This window comes from Canis aureus, chromosome 12 (genome assembly GCF_053574225.1).
Source record: "Canis aureus isolate CA01 chromosome 12, VMU_Caureus_v.1.0, whole genome shotgun sequence".
Taxonomy (NCBI): domain Eukaryota; kingdom Metazoa; phylum Chordata; class Mammalia; order Carnivora; family Canidae; genus Canis; species Canis aureus.
The window spans coordinates 27,753,023-27,776,151 of record NC_135622.1 but is presented as its reverse complement, the minus strand read 5'-3'; the positions used below and the strand labels follow the sequence as shown (position 1 = coordinate 27,776,151).

Sequence of the window (23,129 nt, the reverse complement as noted above, 5' to 3'; positions counted from 1 at the left end):
CTGGAGGCTCTCGCTGGGGGCCTTAGCCCAGCTCCTCGCGGGGCCCCTCCCCCACTTGATTCCTTTTTATTTTCTTATTTTTTTCCACCTTCCTACCTTTAGAAGCACAAACTCTTCTCTCTGTAGTGTTCCAGCTGTTCTCTCTTTAAATCTCAGGTCGAATTTGTAGGTTTTCAGGATGATTTGAAAGTTATCTAGGTAATTTTTTTTTGAGGGGGGGGGGTTAGGAACCCTACTCCTCTGCTATCCTGCCCTGCCTCCCTCTTATCTGTTCTTTCTTTCCTCCATACCTATTGCAGAGCCCCAATGTGGGGCTTGAACTTATGACCCTGAGATCAAGACCTGAGTTGAGATCAAGAATCAAACTGTTAACTGATCCACCCAGGCATTCCCTTCTGCCCTTTCCTAATTGCATTGTTTTGTTTTTTGAATGTTGAGTTTTGAGAGTTCTTTGTATTTTCTAGATATATGTTCTATCTATGTAAGTTCTATGTCAGATTTGTGACTTGCAAATATTTTCTCTTAGTCTGTAATTTGTTTTTCATCCTTTTAACAGGATCATTTGCAGGGTAAATATTTTAATTTTGATGAGGTCTAAATTATCATTTTTTCCTCTTATGGGTCATGTTTTTAGTGTCAAGTCTAAAAATTCTTTGTGTGGTCCTAGGTATCAAAGATTGTCTCCATTTTTATCTAGAAGTTTTATAGTTTTATATTTTGTTTAAGTCCATGATCTATTTTGAGTTAATTTTTATATAGGGTTAAGGTTTAGGTTGAGGTTAATTTTTTTGCCTGTAGATGTCTAATTGTCCAGCGCCATTTATTGAAAAGGATGTTTTTCCTCCATTGAATTACTTTTGCTCTCTCAAAAATTAATTAGACATATTTGTGTGGGTCTATTTCTGAGTTCTCTGTTATGTTCCATTTATCTTTGTGTCTATTCCTCTACAAATACCATATTATCTAATCATTGTGGCTTTATAGCTGGGAAGACTGTTTCCTCCTATATCCATCATTAATCTTGATGAAAAAAATTCCTTGAACTGTTTTTTTGGGAAGGGTAGGTTTGAGGGAAGAGATTTCTTCTTATGTTCACAAACTGAAATTTTTTTCTCCTAATTATTTTCATCTTTGAACTAGAAAACCTGATGAGAAAACAGTTTATAGAATTGTGTGTGAGAGAAGTAAATTGGTCAGGTGTGACGCCTTTACCTGGAAAAAGTTGCAGTGGACTTTATACCCACTCTCTTGGCTTCTTGGAGGCTTTCTTAATACCCATCATATCTCAGAAGAGCTTCTAGATAGTAGAGAGTATAGTAATCCTGATTCATGTGTAAATGGAGTGAGTTTAACCTTACTAAAATAGCTTAAACAAAAGGAGAGGACTTCAGGATCTGTGAATTTTCTAAACAAAGGCTGTCATATTAGTTCCAAGAATATATAATACTAAATACAGTAGCTAATGGGCATGGCAAGTGATATAATTGAAAGAAGTGAGTTGAGGTAAGAAATAAATCGAACTACCACCTGAAGGGGCATTACCACTCCATTCCAGCCCTCTGTGGAAACAAAACCTTAGTATTGTCAGGGTAAAAACAAAAAAAGGCAAAAATCCAGATTTTTAAAAATGTGAACTCTCTTGTCTTTTAATGTTAGGAATCAATCCATATTTTGAAATAACACTTATGGGCCAGATGAACTTGTCTGTGACTCTAATCTTTCCCACAGGTAGCCAATTTGCAACCTTTGCTACTCAACTGGTTCAGCCCACAGTGCGCTGTTTCTTATTGCCAGTGATGAAGGTAATGTGTGATTGGTCATGCAGTTATGTGCTGGGTCTAGTCTGGTTCCAAAGAATATGAGGGTGCATTTAAAAACAGTTTATTTGCCCATGCAAATCTTGCCATCTTGTTTACACTATTTACTTTGCAAATCTTTTGTGTTTTGTTTCAAAGAAGCCAGAGCTGAGGAGAGCTTCAGCCCAGACTCTTTCTAATGCTCCATCTATCAGACTATGTGGAATATGATTGTATTGTATTGACTGAGAACCAGTGGGTGTGATTACTTCTAGGTGTGGTGGAGATGCTGGGAATGGAGGCTGCTGGGGTCCGTGTGTGTATGCAATGTTGGGGGAAGTGGAGGGTGCAGAGGGCAATACCTAGGTGTAAAAAAAAGTGTAAGACAGCATCAGGAGGTCCATGAAGTCAAAACTATTCTTATTACAATATAAGGCATTATTTACCTTTTTCCCTCTCGATTTTTAATGTGTTTCCGGGGGAGTGTTCCAGAAGCTATATGACATATAATAATGTCATTGCTCTGATGGCTAATGAAAGATGTGTATATGTGTTTTTGTATTTTAAAATTTTGTTTAAAACAAACTTCTCTGGGATCTTAATAATATTTAAGAGTATAGAGAGGTCCTGAGATCAAAGAGTTTAAACCCTGCTAGTCTAGGGTAGTGACTGTCAACCCTATCTGTATATTAAAGTCATCTGGGGGAGCTTTAAATTAGTACTATTGCCTGTACCTCATCCCAAACCAATTGATCCAGAATCTCTATAAATGGGAAGTTATCATTATTGCCATCTTCATCCCTTTCATTATCACCATTACTATTACCATCTCCATCATCATCATTACTGTTACCATTCCCATCATCATCATCATAGTCTTTGTCACTATCATCATCATCTTCTCCATCATCATCATCATCAAAACTCTACCTCTGAACTATCCACCATTGCTCAGGCCCTGTGCTATGTCCTGTACCTCTAATTCTTACAACCACCTAGAGAGGCCAAGATGATCTTACTTTTTTTTTTTTAAGATTTTGTTTATTTATTCATGAGAGATGCAGAGAGGCAGAGACATAGGTAGAGGGAGAGGCAGGCTCTCTGCAGGGAGCTTGATGTGGGACTTGATCCCAGGACCCCAGGATCACGCCCTGAGCTAAAGGCAGACACTGAACCACTGAGCCACCCAGGTGCCCCAGCATGATCTTACTTTACAAGAAGAGAAATTTGAATCAGAAAGACTGAAGTGAGTGAGTTCACAGAGCTGGAGCAGATGGAGTCAGCATTCAAAACCAGCTTTCTCTGGGATGCCTGGGTGGCTCAGTGATTGAACATCTGCCTTCCGTTCAGGTCGTGATCCTGGGGTCCTGGGATTGAGTCCCACATCAGGCTCCCCACAGGGAGCCTGCTTCTCCCTTGGCCTATGTCTCCACCTCTTTCTGTGTGTCTCTCATGAATAAACAGATAAAATCTTTTAAAAAACCAAAACAAAACAAAACCAGCTCTCTCTGCTGTATCAACATTCCCAGTTTTTACAACTACTGAATCTTGTTGAATTATGCTTTTATCCCTCTAACTCCACAGTATATTTTGATAGATTTTTATAAACAAACTGCACTACTAATCAAGAATTTGTTTTAAATCATGTGCTAAAACCATGCAATGGTCAATGGTGACTTCTGCTTAATACAAGATCGTCAGACTATAGTACAGAGTTGAGCCAATTCCACCTAAAAGCAGAGACCTAATTTCTGGGTTAACCTGAAAGGCCTAAATGTAGTTAAATATGTATTTTTTTAATGATACTTTGAAATACTGAGAGGAGCTCATAATACCCCCACCTCACAGCTCTTATTCTTGGTGAATCTCAAGGTAATTGCAGTTCAGGGGTAGATGGTAGAAGGAAAATGAAATCTTCCATTTTTTTTGCTGAATTCTGAGTAGTAAAATGCCCTGGATGTGCTTAAAGCCTTATCTTACAAATAGACCTTCATGAACAGTTTATTTTAATTTTCGTCCGGAAACTGGCTTTATGGATGCCAGAGGATGGAGTGGGTTGAGTGGGAGAGGAAGAAAGTAGGTGCCATGGGCTCTTTGCTTCTGGAGCAGTGATCCTTTTCCTCTGATGGGGGAGGAAAGCATGAAGATTAATGGCACACAGATGCGGTGTCTGTGAGACGTGTTGACCTGCCAGATAGAGAGATGCAGCAATTTGCAGAGTCCTCTTTGCTCTGCCTTTACACAGTTTTGCTTATTCTAACATTAATAACAGAGACATTATGACCCCAAGGAGCTCCCCTCTTGGGCTAGTTAAACCTTATGTCTTCTTTAGATCTCAGTTGAAGAGTCACTTGCTTAGAGAAACCCTCCCCTCTCTCCTTGACTAAAGTCCCTATGATGAGCTGGGCCCATTTCCTTCATAGCACTTGGGCTAAGAATTGTTTTACATTTGCTGTGGTGGAGCTTCAGTTGACGTCTGTATCTCCCACTAGGCTACAATTCCCTCAAGGGTAAGAATGGTGTCTGCCTTTGCTCACCATTTTTATTTCCTGCATTTAGCATCGTGCCTCATTCACATAAGTTTTTAAAAATAAAATGAATGAATGTATGAATGAATGAATTAGCAGTGCTGAAAAAGCAACTACAGGTTTTGTTTTTTGTCTTTTTAATGTATTGGATTCCTTCCTACTACTGTTGTTCTCCATGTTCAGGGCCATGTTACTTTTTTATTTTTATTATAGTAGAATGCTGACCATTGTCTATATTTGAGGCTAGGCCAAACACTGTTAGTGCAGATTGCTAGGTCCTAATTGCCCCAAATGGTTCTCAGCTGTGTTATACATTTTATTGCACTTTTAAATAAAACGTATCAGGAAGAGGTGGTGTTTCTCCAAATTGAAGTACCTGCACCAGAATCACATGGGGGAGCTTTGTAAAATAGCCTACTTCTGGGCTTAACCCTGGGCCTGCTAAATCAGAAGCTTGGGGTATAGGGGCATGAGAATTTGCATTCATTGTTATTATCTTAAAAATAATGAATATGTGCCATGTGATCCAAACCCCCAAAGTATAAGAAGACATATGGACTTTAAAAAATTAAATGTTTAAAAAAAATGAATAGTTTTAGGCTTATAGAAAAGTTGTGAAGATAGTTCAGAGAATTCCTGTATACCCCACACCCAATTTCCTCTGTTGTTAACATCTTACACTGTTAGGCCACATTTGTCATGACGAATGAACCAGTAATATAGATATATCATTATTAACTCAAGTGTAGAGTTTGTTTGGATTTAGGTAGTTTTTTTTCTTTTTTTGTAAGTAACAAAATTCCATTTTAAGTTTATTTGTCTCTGGTTTCTTAGGCTGTTTTTTTTTAATAAATTTATTTTTTATTGGTATTCAATTTACCAACATACAGAATAACACCCAGTGCTCATCCCGTCAAGTGCTCCCCTCAGTGCCTGTCACCCATTCACACCCACCCCCGCCCTCCTCCCCTTCCATCACCCCTAAGTTCGTTTCCCAGAGTAAGGAGTCTTTATTTTCTGTCTCCCTTTCTGATATTTCCCACACATTTCTTCTCCCTTCCCTTATATTCCCTTTCACTATTATTTATATTCCCCAAATGAATGAGAACATACAATGTTTGTCCTTGTTAGTGTATAGAAATGCCACTGATTTCTGGGCATTGATTTTGTATCCTGCCATGCTACCAAATTGCTGTATGAGTTCTAGCAATCTTGGAGTGGAGGCTTTTGGGTTTTCTCTGTAGAGTATCATGTCATCGGCGAAGAGGGATAGTTTGACTTCTTCTTTGCCAATTTGAATGCCTTTTATTTCTTTTTGTTGCCTGATTTCTGAGGCTAGGGCTTCTAGTACTATGTTGAATAGCAGTGGTGAGAGTGGACATCCCTGTCATGTTCCTGATCTTAGGGGAAAGGCTCCCAGTGCTTCCCCATTGAGAATGATATTTGCTGTGGGCTTTTCGTAGATGGCTTTTAAGATGTCGAGGAATGTTCCCTCTATCCCTACACTCTGAAGAGTTTTGATCAGGAATGGATGCTGTATTTTGTCAAATGCTTTCTCTGCCTCTAATGAGAGGATCATATGGTTCTTGGTTTTTCTCTTGCTGATATGATGAATCACATTGATTGTTTTACGAGTGTTGGATTTAGGTAGTTTTTATCTAAAGTCCTTTTTCTGTTCTAGGATCTCATCCACATTACAGTTAGTCATGCCATCTCTTAGGCCCCTTCTGATTGTGACAGTTTCTCAGACTTTCTTGTTTAAAAGACTTGGACAGTTTGAGTATTTTGTAGATTTTCCATCAATTGGTGTTTGCCTCATATTTTTCTTATGATTAAACTGGAGTTACAGGTTTATGGGAGGAAGACCATTGAGGTAAAGTACCAGTCTCATAACATCATATCAAAATTACATGTTATCAACATGACTTGTCAATGTTTATTCCAACCATTGATCAGCTGACTGAGGAAGTGTTTTCCAGATTACTCTGCTGTTACATTACTCCCCCCCGCCCCGCCTTTAACACTGTACTCTTTGGAAGGGGTCAATATGGGTCAGCCCACACCTAAGATGTGAGGAGTTATGTTCCACTTCTTTGCGGGAGGAAGTCTATGCATAAATTATTTGGATTTCCTGTGCAGAGTTTTGTCTCTTCTCCCTCATTTATTTTTGGATCATTTATTTATATTAGTATGGACTCATGGATATTTATTTTATACTTTGAGTTATAATCCAATGCAACGTTGTTTTGTTGCTCAAATTGTTCCACCTTTGGCCACTGGGAACCCTTTCAGTTGGCTCTGGGATCCCTTTGACATACCCAATTACTGCCCCCCTGCCTTTTTTACTTTCTGTCACTACAGAGTGCTCTAGGCTCATCCTGTACATTTCCTGACCCAGTCATAGAATTTCAGACATTTTTCCCAAGGAGCCTTGATTCTTTTTATTAGAAAATAGTACTAAAAACTATCAGCTGGGCACTAAATATGCTTGTTGTACTGGGTATCACTGCTTCTAAGCTCTCCCAGCTGACCAATCAAGGAAATATACATGTGTATACCAACCCAGGCATATATACATATTTATAAATATTTTTATATGTAGCTCTCTGTACTATATCAAGCAAACCTGAGTTTGTGCTGATGTCTCTAATTCTAATTCATTACCACATGGACCACTTCAACCTTTTACCCATGTTTGTCTGTAAACTTTCACTGTAACAGTAAGAAACCTGGCTGGTACCATCCACTATTCATTTGCTTAATCGTTAAGTGCCAGTACCCATGTATAATGGTTTCAAAGTTGTTCACTTGTACTCAACACTCCATGGGAAACTTGACCAGCTGCATGCAGCAGGTGTATGTACAGTTCCTTTGCCTTTGGTCTTATGGGCTCCACTCATTTCCAAAGTTACTTTAGGTCAGCACCTTTCTCCCTCACTCCCTGCAGTGAGGTTATTTCATACCTTTTTAGTACATTTGGATTCCTTTGTTACAGTCTGCTGAATAGATAAAATAAGTTAAATTAATTTAAACAATTTTATATTTAAAATTTACATTCAGTAAATTTCATTTTGCATTTAATTCTATATTTTAAACCCTCCCCCAAAATAGAAAAGATGTGTAGGTTTTTTTTTTAAAAGATTTTATTTATTTATTCATGAGAGACTTACAGAGAGAGGCAGAGACATAAGCAGAGGGAGAAGCAGGCTCCCTGCAGAGAGCCCAATGCGGGACTCAATCCCAGGACCCCAGGATCACACCCTAAGCCAAAGGCAGATGTTCAACAACTGAGCCACCAAGGCATCCCAAGATGTGTAGTTTTTAAATCATAGTCACCCAAACTTAAATTTTTTGAGCACACATTTTTAATGTTTGCTATTTTAACAAGTCGTATGTATTTCGTGCTTTCCTGCTGTTATATAATTAGACATTCTAACAGTTTCCTGGAGGACAGTGGCCACAGACTCCCTGAAGCTTCCAATACTCATATGTGAGTGAGTTTGGGATGTAAGATGCATTTTCTGACAGAAAAAATGTAATTAGTGATGATTGCCTTTTCAGTCTCACCCAGACAATCCCACTTAGTTCCTTCTTTATTCCCAGCTACAGCAGTGGCCTTTTACTTATTTCCGACCCCATGGATAAGACTGTTCTCTGGAAAAAAAAAATCCAAGATCCACATGAGTTTTTAAGATTGCCTTTTGGCAAAGACTGAATGTTCCTTGAGGCGAATGGTAGGACAGTGAGACCTTAGAAATATCTGAATACAGGCTACGTACACACCAGAGCTTCTCTTCTGGTAATGATGAACTTAGGAATTCAAGGATGAAAGTAAAATGAGAATATTTTCAGCTAAACAAAAACAGAGGGTGTTTACTACCATAAGATCTGTAGGAAAGGAAACTTTAGGTAAGCACTATCCAATACAACTTTTGAAGATGATGACAATGTTCTCTATATTTGCTGTTGCAGTAGCCATTAGATGCTTGTGGCTAATGAGCACTTGAAATGTGTCTCTAATGAGACCACGGAACTGAATTTTAAATTTTATTCAATTTTACTTACTTTACATTTAAATTGTCCCATATGACTGGTGGCTACCATATTAGACAGTGTAGCCTAAAATAACATACTTCAGTAAAAGGAAAATGATCCCAGATAGAAGGTATAGATTTAAGAAGAAATAAAGAGCAAAGAAGATACTAAATATATGGGCAAAAGTAAGTTAACATTCATGCAGTAAAATAATAGTATTATCATATAGTTTTGAAAGTATATGAAATTAAAATATATGACAGTGGAAGCATATACATTGGATGAAGTTGAGGGAAATGGAATTTTGTCATCCTTGGATTGTCTGAGGGGAAGATAATGTTATTCATTAGCATTAGTCTTTTATAATTTAAGGATATATGGGGGTATTTCTAGGATAAGCACTAAAAGAATAGAAAATAAGTATATAAATTTCAAACTAGTGAGGGAGAGAAATGGAATGATGAAAAATATTCAAATCAAAAGAAAGCAAGAAGAGAGAGAAGAAACAGAATAGGAGTAATGAATATAAAGCACCATAACATTGGTAGGGGTTAAAAAAATTATTTATTATTTATTTTAAAGATTTTATTTATTTATTTGACACAGAAAAAGAGAGCGAGAGAGCAGAAGCAGGGGGAGCAACAGGTAGAGGGAGAAGTGGGCTTCCTGCTGGGCAAGGAGCCTGATGTGAGGCTTGATCCCAGGACCCTGGGATCCTTAACCTAAGCTGGGCCCATAAGACAGATCCTTAACTGACTGTGCCACTCATGTGCCCCAGTGGTAGGTTTTTAAACTCAAATGCTCTGTTTCATTGATTTTAAGACACATATTTACTCATATATTTACATTTCTAAAATTGGGAGGCATGTGGTAGACTATGGCATCACATGAGCTCTGCTGTGTCAGACCCCCCTTTGTTTGTCATCAGTTGAGTTTTGTGGATCATTATTATTACATGTATTAAGTTTAATTTCTGTTGAAAATGTTCCAAAAGATGCCCTCTGACTTGCATGAAACCGAGTAGTAGGGAAAGAGGTAATATTAGTGAAGCAATTCCTTTTTTTTGGATGAAGGTCTGTTTCTGAGATATGTGCAGTATAAAACAGGAGAATTTGCCAAATCCTTTGGAATTGATGAAAAAAACTTTGATGCAAGGAGAAGCAGGTGTGATCAATTTATACACTTCATAGTGCCATTGTTGAGATGCCATGTCATGGTTTAATTGGTGGTGTTTATCTTTCTTGATCTATAAAATATTGATGTGGCAAATGATCCATGATGTTTTAGAGTTGACATAAGTGGTTTATATGATAAGCCTGGTTACACAATGCAAACAGAATCCAATTACATGCTGTTTGCAAGAGATTCATCTAAAACATAAGGGTGGAGGAGGTGGAAAGGAAAAGGACGGGAAAAGATGTGCCACACAAATACTAATTCAAAGAAGCCATCTATATCTGACAAAGTAAACTTTGAGACAATAAACATTCTAAGAGATAAAGAGGGTCTGTCCTTAGGTATAAAAATCTCAGATCACCAGAGAGATATAAAAAATAGAAGTTTATATGCACCTAATTAACATGGCTTCAGAATATATAATGCTAAAATAGAGACCAAAATAATATGTCTGTGGCATAGTAGGGGATCTTAATATACCTCTTACATAATTGATAGAACAAGATGACAAAAAGTGGGATGCCTGGGTGGCTCAGCGGTTAAGCATCTGCCTTTGGCTCAGGTCGTGATCCTGGAGTCCCGGGATCGAGTCCCACATTGGGCTTCTGCATGGAGCCTGCTTCTTCCTCTGACTGTGTCTCTGCCTCTCTCTCTCTCTCTCTGTGTCTCTCATGAATAAATAGATTTTAAAGAGACTCAATTAAAAAAAAAAGATGACAAAAAACCCACTGAGGATAGAGAACATCTGCTCAATAGAATTAATACATCTTTCTTCTTGCTCATGGTCAGGTGTATTATACTATACATAACATCTGCTGAATATATATCAATATATATCAAACATTTACATACAGACATTGGTGGGAAAATGTAAGGTTGAAATGAGCAAATTGGTAGTCAGGAGATGTTAGTTAGTTAATAGCAACACTAATAAAAGGGGTTGCAACCATCCCTTTACTGACTTCCAAAAATTTCTTACAGCAAACATGAAATTACATAATTTCCTCTAGTTTCTTACTCTGCATTCTGTTCTGGATTCTGTCCTACTCACTGCTTAACACTGTGGCTTCTTAAAAGTTGCCAGTCTTCTGAACCTCATGCCAATGATGAAGCTGCTGCTATTTGCTGATAGGGCTCTCAGATGCTGGCTGGATGCTCAGCTGGATATGTGGCTACCACCTGACCTGGATTCCTTATTGCTATGCTCCTGCCATCTGTTAGGGCTTGGTGCTACCTATGTGGGACTCACTCCCATCTTCCTTCACCAAATGCTTGCAGAGACAGGGCATTCCCATGCTCCCTTGGACACTGTGCTCTGAACACCAGACTGAATATCTCCTGTGGGCATCTGCAACTGGGTTTGTTCCCCTAGCCCTGTGCAGCTTCTCAGGAATGGCTAGTTCTAGAACGGAGAATGCACTGTATGTGTGGACAACTCATGAGAAGTGCTAGCATCCTCTGGTGATGCAGGATGTAGGAATCAAACCAATTTCAAAATTACATTCCAATTCTTTGTTGGACAACAGAATTTATATTCAGTTGGGTTTCCCATTTTTTTAATTTCATATTTTCCTTCAAAATCTCATCCCCATCCCAGAGGCTTATCAAAAAATTCTCCAAAGATCTCTCTTTATTAGGCATTTAACAGACAAATTAGAGATTTTTATTCCCGCTATCAAGTGAATTACATTTTTCAGATCTTTAGGCCAATAATGAAATACCTTCTATCAATTAAAAATAATGTTATAGAAAAGTATTGATGAGATGAAATGATATATGAGATATTGGGGCACCTGACTGGCTCAGTCAGTAGAGCATGTGACCCTTAATCTCAGGGTCATGAGTTAAAACCCTACATTGGGCATGGAGCCTACCTATAAAATAAAAAAGAGAGAGAGAGACAGAGAGTGAGAGATATCGTCTGAAGTAGAAAAGGTGGGATAGAGCACTGGGTGTTTTACTAATGTTGGCAAATTGAATTTAAATAAAATGTTAAAATAGAAAAGGCAGGATACATTGTAAATAGGAAATAATGTTACCAAATAATTTTTTAGACACATTCCTATATTTGTCTGTTATGTAGATGTGAGCATGAAAGATCTGAAGATAAGACCCTAGTCTTAGTCTTTGAAAGATGGAGCTGGTATGTTCTCAGAAACACCTGGGCTGCCTGGAACTCGGTGTGTGATCTTGGGGAAATTGCGTAGCCTTTATAAACTGCACTGCCTTTTACAGTGGAAGCTGAGAGGACAGCACCCAGACCCAGGATGAGCACAGGATTAAGGGAGTTAAGTAATGCAGTGGGTTTAGCCCAGCCTGGCACACTGAGAGCAAGCAGTAGACTGCTGTGGCTGTTGCTCTTGCTCCTGTGCTGTTGTGCTGCTGCTGGTGCCCTAGCAGCTATGATCTTACTTGGTCATGTGGATTTTCCTCTGAATGGACCAGCTGTTTTTAGCATTGTAAAGCACAAGCGTACTTGTTAAATGACAAGAGCAAATGCAATGCAAAATACAAAATGAAAAAAAAAAAAAGAATAAGTAAAGCAAGTAAATAGCCAACAGGCTATAGGGAGAAGCCAGTTCTTGGTGAGCTTGATCAAGAAAGGTCCCTTGGGGGTGTGTTGCACGTCACCATTGAAGAAGAGTGAACCGAGAAGAGGTGGATGGGGGTATCAGTGACATCCTGGAGTGCTCTTTAAGGAGAGATGAAAGGAGGATATTTTCTTCTGGGATGTGAGGCCCCACCGAACTGAACTCTGGGACTGGAGTAAAGAACCAGCATGAGAACAGGGATTCACCTGCTCCTCCCCAGGCTCAGTGTCCAGCTCAGACCCTGCGTCTCCCCTTTCTTTTCATTCATGTTTCTTTCCTACACCCTCGCTGTCAGACTAGACTGGCAGCCACCCAGTCTGTCTTAAGTGCCTTGAAATGTGTTGAATGGATGTGGCATAGTCCTTGGCAGAGTGACACTACTCCACAGGAATTTGTTTATTCCTTGGTGTAGGACATAGCAGGTAATGAGTATGACTGATAATCTAAGATGTTGTTTATTACTGGATAAAGGAATGTTACTGTTACATTTGCATATACACTCCCAAACCGATTCTTTAAAATAAGGACCAGATCTGGCCTCTCCATATCAGAGATCCTAAAGGGAGAAGACAAGGTGAGCTCCAGGAACCAGAACTTGGGGATCCTTGGCTCAGGTAAGTGGTACTGACTCCAGCTTAAGAGGCCAACTGACATGAATGGGGAAGCAGAACGGCATCTGGCCCTGCCTACCTTTTTTTCCCAGAAGCATGACCTTCTATGAATTTCCTGAATTTCTAAATATTATCTCTGATACCTGGCCAGAACACCTTGCTCTCAGCCCCAAGAGCAGCCTGATGTCTTCTTGGAGGGCTTCTGCCAATAAGCAGAGCATTGCCGAAGAGCCAGGTAGACAATGGAGAGCTTAGGAAACCTGGAAACCCTGATAATGCTAGCCTTCTCTGATTTCAGATTCTAGGCAAGACTGACTTTAGAATCTAGAAAGTACTGGTCTTCAGAAAAAAATATTTTGGAACCCTCTACATTTTGAGTTTTCTTAGGTGAAAAAAGAGTTATCTCAGATGGGTGAGTGTACTGCTTCTCCAGGGAGCTTTGTGGAAGCCACCTGCATTAATTTTTTTTATGGCAAATTCCATAGTGGCTCATGGAGATATCCTATGTGCTCCAGCCTGTGGGCATCATTCTGTCCTCACCACTGCCTTCATGTATTTGAGAAACTATATTTCTGCTAGATATGTCTTTTTCTGATCATGTGGCTGCCAAATTCTCTGCCTTCTAGATTTAGGGGATGCAGCCAAGTAACAACTGAAACTCAAATAGTGGCTGTCCATGCCCTTAAAGACCTATCAGGTGTCTCACCCTCCTTGAACCATTCAGTGATCATCCACCCCTCTCCTTCCCTGCCTTTGATGCCAAGCCCTAGAGCTCTTCCTTGCTATTTTTAATTTTTGCAAAACTAGTTAGTTCCCTTTGTCTCACTCCTAAGTCCTTCTCAAAGGATTGGGTTTCCACATAAACTGCCCATCTCTGCAAACTTAAGAGTTTTGTGACCTCTGAGAATTCACTTACCTTCAGGTCATCTGTAAAATGGAAATACTAATTTTTGCCTCACTTCCCTCACTGTGTTGTCCTGAACTAACGTTGGGGAAAGTTCTTCATGAACTGAGGAGTGTTTAGAAATCTCTCTCCTCCAAGCTACACTCATCCCCTCCAGGAAAGAAATCTTGTGTTGTTAGGAGTTGAGCCTCCTACGAACTTGGAGGCTCAGTTTTCCATGAAGAGAGGCTGCAAAGAAACTGCCTTTCTCTGCAAAGATTAGACTACAGCAGAGGGTCAGCAAACTTTTTCTGTGAAGGTTGGAATAGTCAGCATTTTAGGCTTTGCTCACCAGAAGATCTCCATTTCAAATACTCATTCTGCTGTTGAAGCTAGAAAGCAGCCACAGACAATATGTAAAAAAGGACATAGCTATGTTCCAGTAAAACTTTATTTAAAAAAAAACAGGCAGTGGGACATATTTGGCCTGTGGGCTGTAGTTTGCCAACCCTAGGACTGGCACAATACACTTTGAAATTCCTATTTCATTTTTATAAAGTGTCAAGATTTGTAAAAATGATATTGTGACCTACAGTTTGCAAAACATTGCTTTGGAGGGGCAAAAACCAAAGGAGTGATAGAAGAGGCATGGTCCAGCTCTACAAGGACACAAAACATTTCTAAGCAGAGAGCAAGGCTGATGACCCATTCAGCACTAGGGGAGTCCAGCAAGGTTTCCTGGGGTCAGAGATCAGTAGACTGATCTCCTTCCTGTCTACTCAGGTCCTGCCCTTCATCCCAGGCTCCTGTTGAGTCATTTCATCACGTTAAAAATGTCATTTTTGGAGGACTCAGGAGTGAAGATGGAATCTGAAGACTGGGAAAGAGATGAGCCCCATGGCTGCTCAGAAGGTAAGATTCTTGCAAATATCCATAAAGAGCCAAAAAATAACTCCTAAAGTAAGACCTTGTGAGGTCTGTGCACAGACTTGTTCTTCCCTGTTGACCTTGCATGGTAAGTGACCTTTGAGAATTTCCCTGGTAAATGAATTTGACAAGGGAAATCCTTGAAGGGAAATGAAGCTTTGCCACTGGTGCGCAGGTACATAGGGTGGTTAGATACACAGATCACCTTGATCCAAAGATCTAGAACTTTGAAGTCTTGATTCACCAACTGGATGGCTCTGAATCCTTGAAATGCATCCTTTTCCCTCCCAGCCTGCTCAGGCAGAGGAGAAAGCCAAGTGGTGGGAGGGATTGTCTGAGTCTGGGATGGGAAATGACCCTGGCTCAGGACTTCTGAGTGCCCCAGAGAGGAAGGCACTTGAGCATTGGCTCAAGGGGGATGAAAAGAGGAGGCTTTTAACCTAAATGACTAATGCATGGAGTGTGAAGGGAGAGGCCTGTAACTTGACAGAGGCCCAGCCCCTGAGCCTTCAACTCACACATGGCAATCAGAGTTCCCAAATTAAAAATAGGACATTTGTGTAACAAATGTGGATCTGCCAACAGAGAGGTTTGGAACCAGCCCTATTCCTGGAATATGGGCCATGTGGTGGCTGTAAAGCACATTCTGTTCCTTAGGCAGCAGAAGTATGCACCAGGAAGGCATAAGCACCAGATACTGTAATTTCCCAACTCTAGAGAACTCCAAATGGTGACATTGGGGCCATGTCCTAATTCTGCCTCTGTTTGTTGGTGACATGTGTGGAAGGGGAAGAACCTTACTCTGGCTCCCAACAGAATCCTGAGGATTTCTGTCTGAAACAGGCCTGGGACAGCTCTACCTTCCCCCATCCTTTCTCACCAACGTGCAGTCCTCCTACTTCCTGGAAGCACAGACTGTCAGAGCTGGAGGGACAGACAGGGAAAACAAGGCTCAGAGTGGTGAGAAGAAGAGTTGCTTTAGACAGTCAAATAGTTAGGAAGGCCGAGACTATAGAATCTTTATACTAGAGCACAGGATTTGGGTTTTCTTCTTCCCTTGGTGCTATGTGTTTTTTTTTTTTTTTTTTTTTTTTTAGATTTTATTTATTTATTCATGAGAGACAGAGAGAGAGAGAGAGAGAGAGAGAGAGAGGAAGACACAGGCAGAGGAAGACGCAGGCTCCATGCAGGGAGCCCGATGTGGGACTCCATCGCAAGTCTCCAGGATCATGCCCTGGGCCAAAAGTGGTGCTAAACCACTGAGTCACCCCGGCTGCCCGGTACTATGTGCTCTTAATGTGCAAGGGTTGTTTGGATAATGGCCAGAGATTTCATTTGGGCATTTCTCAAACTTAATGTTTTATCAGGTAGTATCCTCCAGATTATTCTCAGAGTAATGTAGACAATGTATACTAAATCCTCTGAATTATTGCAACACATATAATTTAGTTTTTTTTAAATTTCAAGTTTCTATTTATTTTTTATTTTTTTTTTATTTTAATTTTTTTTAAATTTTAATTTAAAATTTTTTTATTGGAGTTCAATTTGCCAACATATAGCATAATACCCAGTGCTCATCCCATCAAGTGCCCCCCTCAGTGCCCGTCACCCAGTCACCAACACCCCCCACCCACCTCCCTTTCCACCACCCCTTGTTCGTTTCCCAGAGTTAGGAGTCTCTCATGTTCTGTCTCCTTTTCTGATATTTCCCCCTCATTTTCTCTCCTTTCCGTTTTATTCCCTTTCACTATTTTTATATTCCCCAAATGAATGAGACCATATAATGTTTGTCCTTCTCCGATTGACTTATTTCACTCAGCATAATACCTGCCACTTCTATCCACATCGAAGCAAATGGTGGGTATTTGTCGTTTCTAATGGCTGAGGAATATTCCATTGTATACATAGACCACATCTTCTTTATCCATTCATCTTTCGATGGACATCGAGGCTCCTTCCACAGTTTGGCTATTGTGGACATTGCTGCTATAAACATCGGGGTGCAGGTGTCCCAGCGTTTCACTGCATCTGTATCTTTGGGGTAAATCCCCAGCAGTGCAATTGCTAGCTCGCAGGGAAGATCTATTTTCAACTCTTTGAGGAACCTCCACACAGTTTTCCAGAGTGGCTGCACCAGTTCACATTCCCACCAATGGTGCAAGAGGGTTCCCCTTTCTCCACATCCTCTCCAACATTTGTTGTTTCCTGCCTTGTTGATTTTCCCCATTCTCACTGGTGTGAGGTGGTATCTCATTGTGGTTTTGATTTGTATTTCCCTGATGGCCAGTGATGTGGAGCATTTTCTCATGTGCTTCTTGGCCATGTCTAGGTCTTCCTCTGTGAGATTTCTGTTCATGTCTTTTGCCCATTTCATGATTTGATCGTTTGTTTCTTTGCTGTTGAGTTTAATAAGTTCTTTATAAATCTTGGATACTAGGCCTTTATCTGATAGGTCATTTGCAAATATCTTCTCCCATTCTGTAGGTTGTCTTTTAGTTTTGTTGACTGTTTCTTTTGCTGTGCAAAAGGTTCTTATCTTAATGAAGTCCCAATAATTCATTTTTGCTTTTGTTTCTCTTGCCTTCTTGTATGTATCTTGCAAGAAGTTGCTGTGGCCAAGTTCAAAAAGGGTGTTGCCTGTGTTCTCCTCTAGGATTTTGATGGAATCTTGTCTCCCATTTAGATCTTTCATCCATTTTGAGTTTATCTTTGTGTATGGTGCAAGAGAGTGGTCTAGTTTCATTCTTCTGCATGTGGCTGTCCAATTTTCCCAGTACCATTTATTGAAATTTTTATTTAAATTCTAGTTAACATATATAGTAAAATTGGTTTCAAGTGTAGAATTTAGTGATTCATCACTTACATATAACACCCAGTGCTTATCACAATAAGTGGCCTCCTTAATACCCATCACCTATCTAGCCCCTCCCCCACTTACCTCCCTTCATCAACCCTCAGTTTCTTTTCTATAGTTAAGAGTCTCCTACGGTTTGTTTCCCTCTCTCTCTCCCCCCCCCAATGTTCCCTCCCCTATGTTCATCTGTTTTGTTTCTTAAATTCCACATATGAGTGAAATCATATGGTATTCTCCTTTCTCTGAATGACATTTCACTTAGCATAATACACTCTAGTTTTATCCACATCATTGCAAATGACAAGATTTCATTCTTTTTGATGGCTGAGTAATATTTCATTGTGTATGTATACCACATCTTCTTTATCCATTCATTAGTTGATGGACATTTGGGCTCTTTCCAAAATTTGGCTATTGTTGGTAATGCTGGTATAGACATCAGGGTGCACGTGCCCATTTGAACCAGTATTTTTGTATCTTTTGGATAAATACTTAGTAATGCAATTGCTGGATCATAGGGTAGTTCTATTTTTAGCTTTTTGAGGAAACTCTATACTGTTTTCCAGAGTGGCTGTACCAGTTTGCATTACCTACCAACAGTGCAAGAGGGTTCCCCTTTCTCTACCTCCTTGCCAGAATCTGTTTCTTGTGTTGTTTATTTTAGTCATTCTGACAGGCATGAGGTAGTATTTCATCGTGGTTTTAATTTGTATTACCCTTGTGGTGAGTGATGTTGAGCATCTTTTCATGTTTCTATTAGCCATCTATTCATGTCTTCTGCCCACTTTTTAGCTGGATTATTTATTTTTTGGGTGTTGAGTTTGGTAAGTTCTTTGTAGATTTTGGATACTAACCCTTTATCCGATATATTGTTTGCAAATATCTTCTCCCATTCTATAGTCTGCCTTTTAGTTTTGTTGATGGCTTCCTTTGCTGTGAAGAAGCTTTTTGTCTTGATAAAGTCCTAATGGTTCATTTTTGCTTTTGTTTCCCTTGCCTCTGGTGACATGTTAGTAAGAAGTTGCTATGGTTGAGGTCAAAGAGGTTGCTGCCTATATTCTCCTCTAGGATTTTGATGGTTTCCTTTCTCACATTTAAGTCTTTCATCCATTTTGAATCTGTTTTTGTGTATAGTATAAGAAAGTGGTACAGTTTCATTCTTCTGCCTGTTGCTGTCCAGTTTTCCCACCTCCATTTGTTGAAGAGATTGTCTTTTCCATTGGATATTTTTTCCTGCTTTGTCAAAGATTAGTTGATCATATACCCATGCAGCCATTTCTTGGTTTTCTATTCTGTCCCATTGATCTATGTGTTTGTTTTTGTGAATACATAGATTTTTAATAAGTCAGGACTCTAGCAATTTCCACATTCAGAAACTGAGTTAGTTCTATTTCATCTCCATTTCCACCATTTTTGGCCATGGAAATTTTTTTTCTTGAGAGAGAGAGAGAGCAAGAGAGAGCAAGAGAGAGCACATGGGCACAAACACAAGCAGGGGAACAGAAGGGGTGGGGCAGAAGGAGATGGAGAGAATCTTAAGCAGACTCCATGCTAAGCACAGGGCCTAGCGCAGGGCTTGATCTTATGATCCTGAGATCACCAAAACCAAGAGTAGGACACTCAACCAAATAAGCCATCCAGATGCCCCAACCATGATAACTATTTTTAATATTATTATTGTCTCTCTGCTTTAGTGTTCACAAAACACACACAAAAAGAAGTAAAGGGGATCCCTGGGTGGCTCAGCGGTTTAGCGCCTGCCTTTGGCCCGGGGCGCGATCCTGGAGACCCGGGGTCGAGTCCCATGTTGGGCTCCCTGCATGGAGCCTGCTTCTCCCTCTGCCTGTGTCTCTGCCTCTCTCTCTCTCTCTCTCTCTCTCTATCATGAATAAATAAATAAAATCTTAAAAAAAAGAAGTAAAGCATTCAATGACCTCTGATGTTAAATCCTTAGAACATCCCAATTGCATGTGCTAACCTCATTGTCTCTGATTCCAGACTTGGCCAGAAGTCCCCTGGAGCCAGGCCCAAGCCTCACTTCCATAAGCTCTGCCCACTCATGTAAGGCCCCTGGGTGAACAGATGAGGGTGGCAAGGGATGAGGAAGGGAGTGGGGTTGGGGGTGGGGTTTGCTTAGGGAAGGAGGAGGATCAGAGACTGGGGACACCTAAGGGTGCTGGGATGAGGCTGAGGCTTTTCCTTTACAGAAGTGAATCTCAGGAGGGTCAATAAGAAAGAAGAGCCCTGGGCGGATCTCTATCTTTACAGAGAGGTGCAGGTAGCACATATTTGCTGAATGGCACAGGAGAAGAAAAGGAACCTTCCAGATCCTTCTGACTATTGCCATGGAGTGGGCAACTGACCTCAGAGAACTTCTGAGAAACAGAAACTTGGCCAGCAGGGGGCGACCATGAAACCGATGTCAGTGCCATTGCCACTGGGCTCTGGGCTAGACCCTTCTCACAGGCTATAGTATGAACCGCTAGTGTAACCTCACAGTAACCACAGATGAAATTGTTAACATTACCACTTTTCAGGTACAGAAACTGAGGAAGCGAGAGAGGGTACCTGCCCCAGGTGACACAGGTAGTAAGTGACAGATGCTGGAATTTAAAAGTATTGTAACATCTGTCTGCCCAAGTTTAAGGCTCCCCGCCACCACCCTCTGCACAGGCAGAGTCAGGAGACCTCAGCCTGAGTCCCAGGTCCCCCGCAGGTGAGCTTCCTCCCTGGTAAACTGGCAGTGAGTGCACGCAGGTACATGGCAAGCTCCCATGACTCTGTGAGGGAGGTTGCGTCAAGCACTACTGCTGCTACCATTGCTGCTGTTGCTCCTGCTGTTGTTTGAGAATGGACTCCCTAGAGAAAAATATGTTAAAACCACTTATACCTCTTCTGTGCCTTGAGAAGGAACTCTGAAGAAAGCATATGGCGTCAGGAATGATGTGAGAAAACACCAACTAAGAGGATACTGTGCAAACCTCAGTGCGTGATGATGGGAGGCCCAAGTCAGTGTGTGATAGGAGGGAAACAGAAGTAACAGAATGACAGGTTTTGGAAATATTTAAGAGGCAAACAGCCCAATGCTAGTGCTGGAAATGCAACTTACAGAGCATGTCTCGGTGTCTCCCTAAACAATCAGCATCTTAAAGCTGTGGGGTGCAGGCATCCATGGCCATAAAATGTCACCCTTCAGATGGCTATCAGTGTATGGTTCTTAGCTCCTAAGGTACTTTCTGTCTAATTTCTCACCCCCCACTCTTCCACCTGGCCCTCCAGTGCAAGGATTTGTTCCATCTCAGGCATTGCTGATGATGCCCCTAGTGAGAGGCTGCAGGAAGTAGGGTTGGAAAGAATAAAGATTAACATGTACTGAGATCTTTATATGGTTCAGACACCTGGCTAAGTTTTACTTATTTGAGTAAGCATGTTAATCTTTCCAACACCCATACCAGGTAGGTGCTATTGCTACACCTGTTTCACGGGTGAAGACATTGGGGTTTGGAGAGATTTAGTAACTTTTCCTAGGTCCCAAAGCAGTAAGTGACAGAGATTGGATAGGATCCATCTGTGAAAATGGATAACCCATGTGCTTGCATGCATGCTGAATTGCTTGTCCAGAGCGAGGTAGAAAGCCTGGGGGCAGGGGAAATCTTCAGTGGGCTGTGATGTTTGAGGCCACAGGCAGGTGGAGAGTTGGTGCTGGGACACTTGCATGTGTGCTAGAAAGGACTGAGTTTTCCATTCTCAGTATGAAGTGTTGATATCTGATTATATTGATCTAGGTCCAAAAGTGAAAGTCTCATACCCAGAGAAATTCAGCATTCATGACCGAGATCACAAAGTATTGGTCCTGGACTGCGACACCCTCAGAGCAGTTCCATTTAAAACCTACATACGCCCAGGTGACTGTCAGTCTTGGTTGTGTTTTCTGTCCTAACAGCCAGGTTAAGACCTTCCTGTAAGGGGCTCAGCTCAGCCTGTGGGACACCTCCAGCTCCTGGAGGTGGTAGATAAGTGGGCAGCACAGCAGATGAACCCCAGGGACCATTAGGATTTGGATGGAGAGTTTGTAACAATGAACAAATCTGAGGGAAGCCTTTATGGAAGGGATGAAAGAAGGAAGGAGCCAGACAATGGAAGAAGAGGAGGCTTGGACTAGTGGAGGGGGACTTTCACCACAGAGTCATGGGAGAGGGATTACACATCATGCCTGAAACCCCAGAAGATAGAAGGGTCTCTTCCCTGCTCTGGGGACTGACAGGGAAGAGACATCAATCATGTTTCTGATTGTCTTTTTCCAGAGATGTTCTTTGTCTTGGCCTCCTCCCTGAGCTCAGCCTCTAAGGAGAAAGGAAGTCCAATTCTTTTGGCAGTCTGTAAAGGAGAGCTTTGTCTCTGCTGTGAGAAGGACAGAAGACAAAGCCAACCATCTCTTCAGCTGAAGGTGAGCATTCTAGCCCAATTTCATTTACCCTCAGGCACCCCAAAGTGAAGGGCCAAGATCCTAATGCCTCTCACTTTCTACAAATTCTTATCTTGGTCAATATAACAGGGACATTCACCTTTCTGAAAGCATTGGGTAGGAGTTTCCTGCCCTACTATTTGATTCTGTGCTCCAAGAGCACACATGCTGGGTTTTCTCCCTCTCAGAGATTGTACTGTCTAATCTTTTACCTTGTAGAAGAAGAAACTTACCAACCTGGCTGCCCAGAAGGAATCAGCACGTCAGCCCTTCATCTTTTATAGGACTAAGGTGGGCTCCCAGAACAGATTGGAGTCAGCTGCCCATCCTGGATGGTTTATTTGTACCTCCCGCAATTCTGGTGAACCTGTTGGAGTGACAAATGTTCTTGGAAAAAGGAAACACACTGAGTTTTCATTTCACAGAGCTGAAACAAGTCCCAGTGAGGTTAGCGGGTAGGAAATTGCCCCATCAAATGCCTTCTTGTGCTTTTCTTTCTAACTCAGACCAATTATAGAAGGATACAGAATATACTTACTCTTACAGAATATACTTACTCTTTCATCTCTCATCAGTACTTTGAGAATTTGTGTCTTTAGGTCAAAATAAGAAAGAAGGATTAATTAAAGAGTTTTAGATGAAATAAAATTCTGATTGGAATGATCCCAGCCTCTGCTTATTTATGGATTACCCTGAAAAATCAGTCACTTAGAGCCTGTGTTATATTGCATGATTTGCCCAGACAGAGTCTGAACTTGCTGCAGAAAGTAGCAGTTAGCTGATGCTATGCTCTAGAATTAGCCATTCCTACTGGGGTTTAACAGGCACTGGAGGAAGTTCACAGAAGTAGTTGTCTGTGTCTAGAACCCAGTATGACAAGAAGAAAAACACTAGTGAGTCACCATCTAGCAAAGTGATAAGTGGAAAAGGTTGAGGTGGGTCCCAGACAAGGATCAGGGTGACTTAAAACGTGGGAGAAGCACTGAGATAAGGAATCTGGGTCAAGGGACAGTGAGGAGACCAGATGAGCAGCCAGCTGGCATGTGGGAAGTCTATCAACAAGGGCAAATTCCCATTGCTAATTTGGGCTCAGATTCTAGCAAAGAGTGATCCGCAGGTTGATTGAACAAACAGAAATCTGGGGTGTGGAAGCAGGATATGGGATTGAGAGAGAAAGGTGGAGGCTTGGGACTTACTTGTCTACTGGTTACAAGCAACAATAATTGATTTAGGCATACTTAAGCAAAAAGTATACTAAAACAA

At 40.9% G+C, this 23,129-nt stretch overlaps 2 protein-coding genes across 3 annotated transcripts in view; both read left to right on the top strand.

Moving 5' to 3' along the window:
• Positions 1–1,778: 1,778 nt before the first annotated feature.
• Positions 1,779–22,529, top strand: IL37 (interleukin 37). Of its 2 annotated transcripts, none has more exons than XM_077843271.1 (6): positions 1,779–1,802; positions 14,404–14,532; positions 19,400–19,462; positions 21,187–21,306; positions 21,706–21,848; positions 22,086–22,529. In XM_077843271.1, the coding sequence occupies exons 2-6, from the start codon at positions 14,454–14,456 to the stop codon at positions 22,323–22,325; spliced, it is 645 nt and encodes a 214-aa protein (XP_077699397.1). In that variant the 5' UTR covers positions 1,779–1,802; positions 14,404–14,453; the 3' UTR covers positions 22,326–22,529. The 2 variants fall into 2 exon arrangements, with proteins under 2 accessions (XP_077699397.1, XP_077699396.1); XM_077843270.1 differs by lacking the exon at positions 1,779–1,802 and adding an exon at positions 12,152–12,740.
• IL36G (interleukin 36 gamma) overlaps positions 21,712–23,129 on the top strand; it is a 48,167-nt gene continuing 46,749 nt past the window's right edge. Inside the window, exon 1 of the mRNA XM_077843273.1 lies at positions 21,712–21,848. The gene's annotated coding sequence lies outside the window, so the exon portion shown is untranslated. The remainder of the gene's footprint in view (positions 21,849–23,129) is intronic.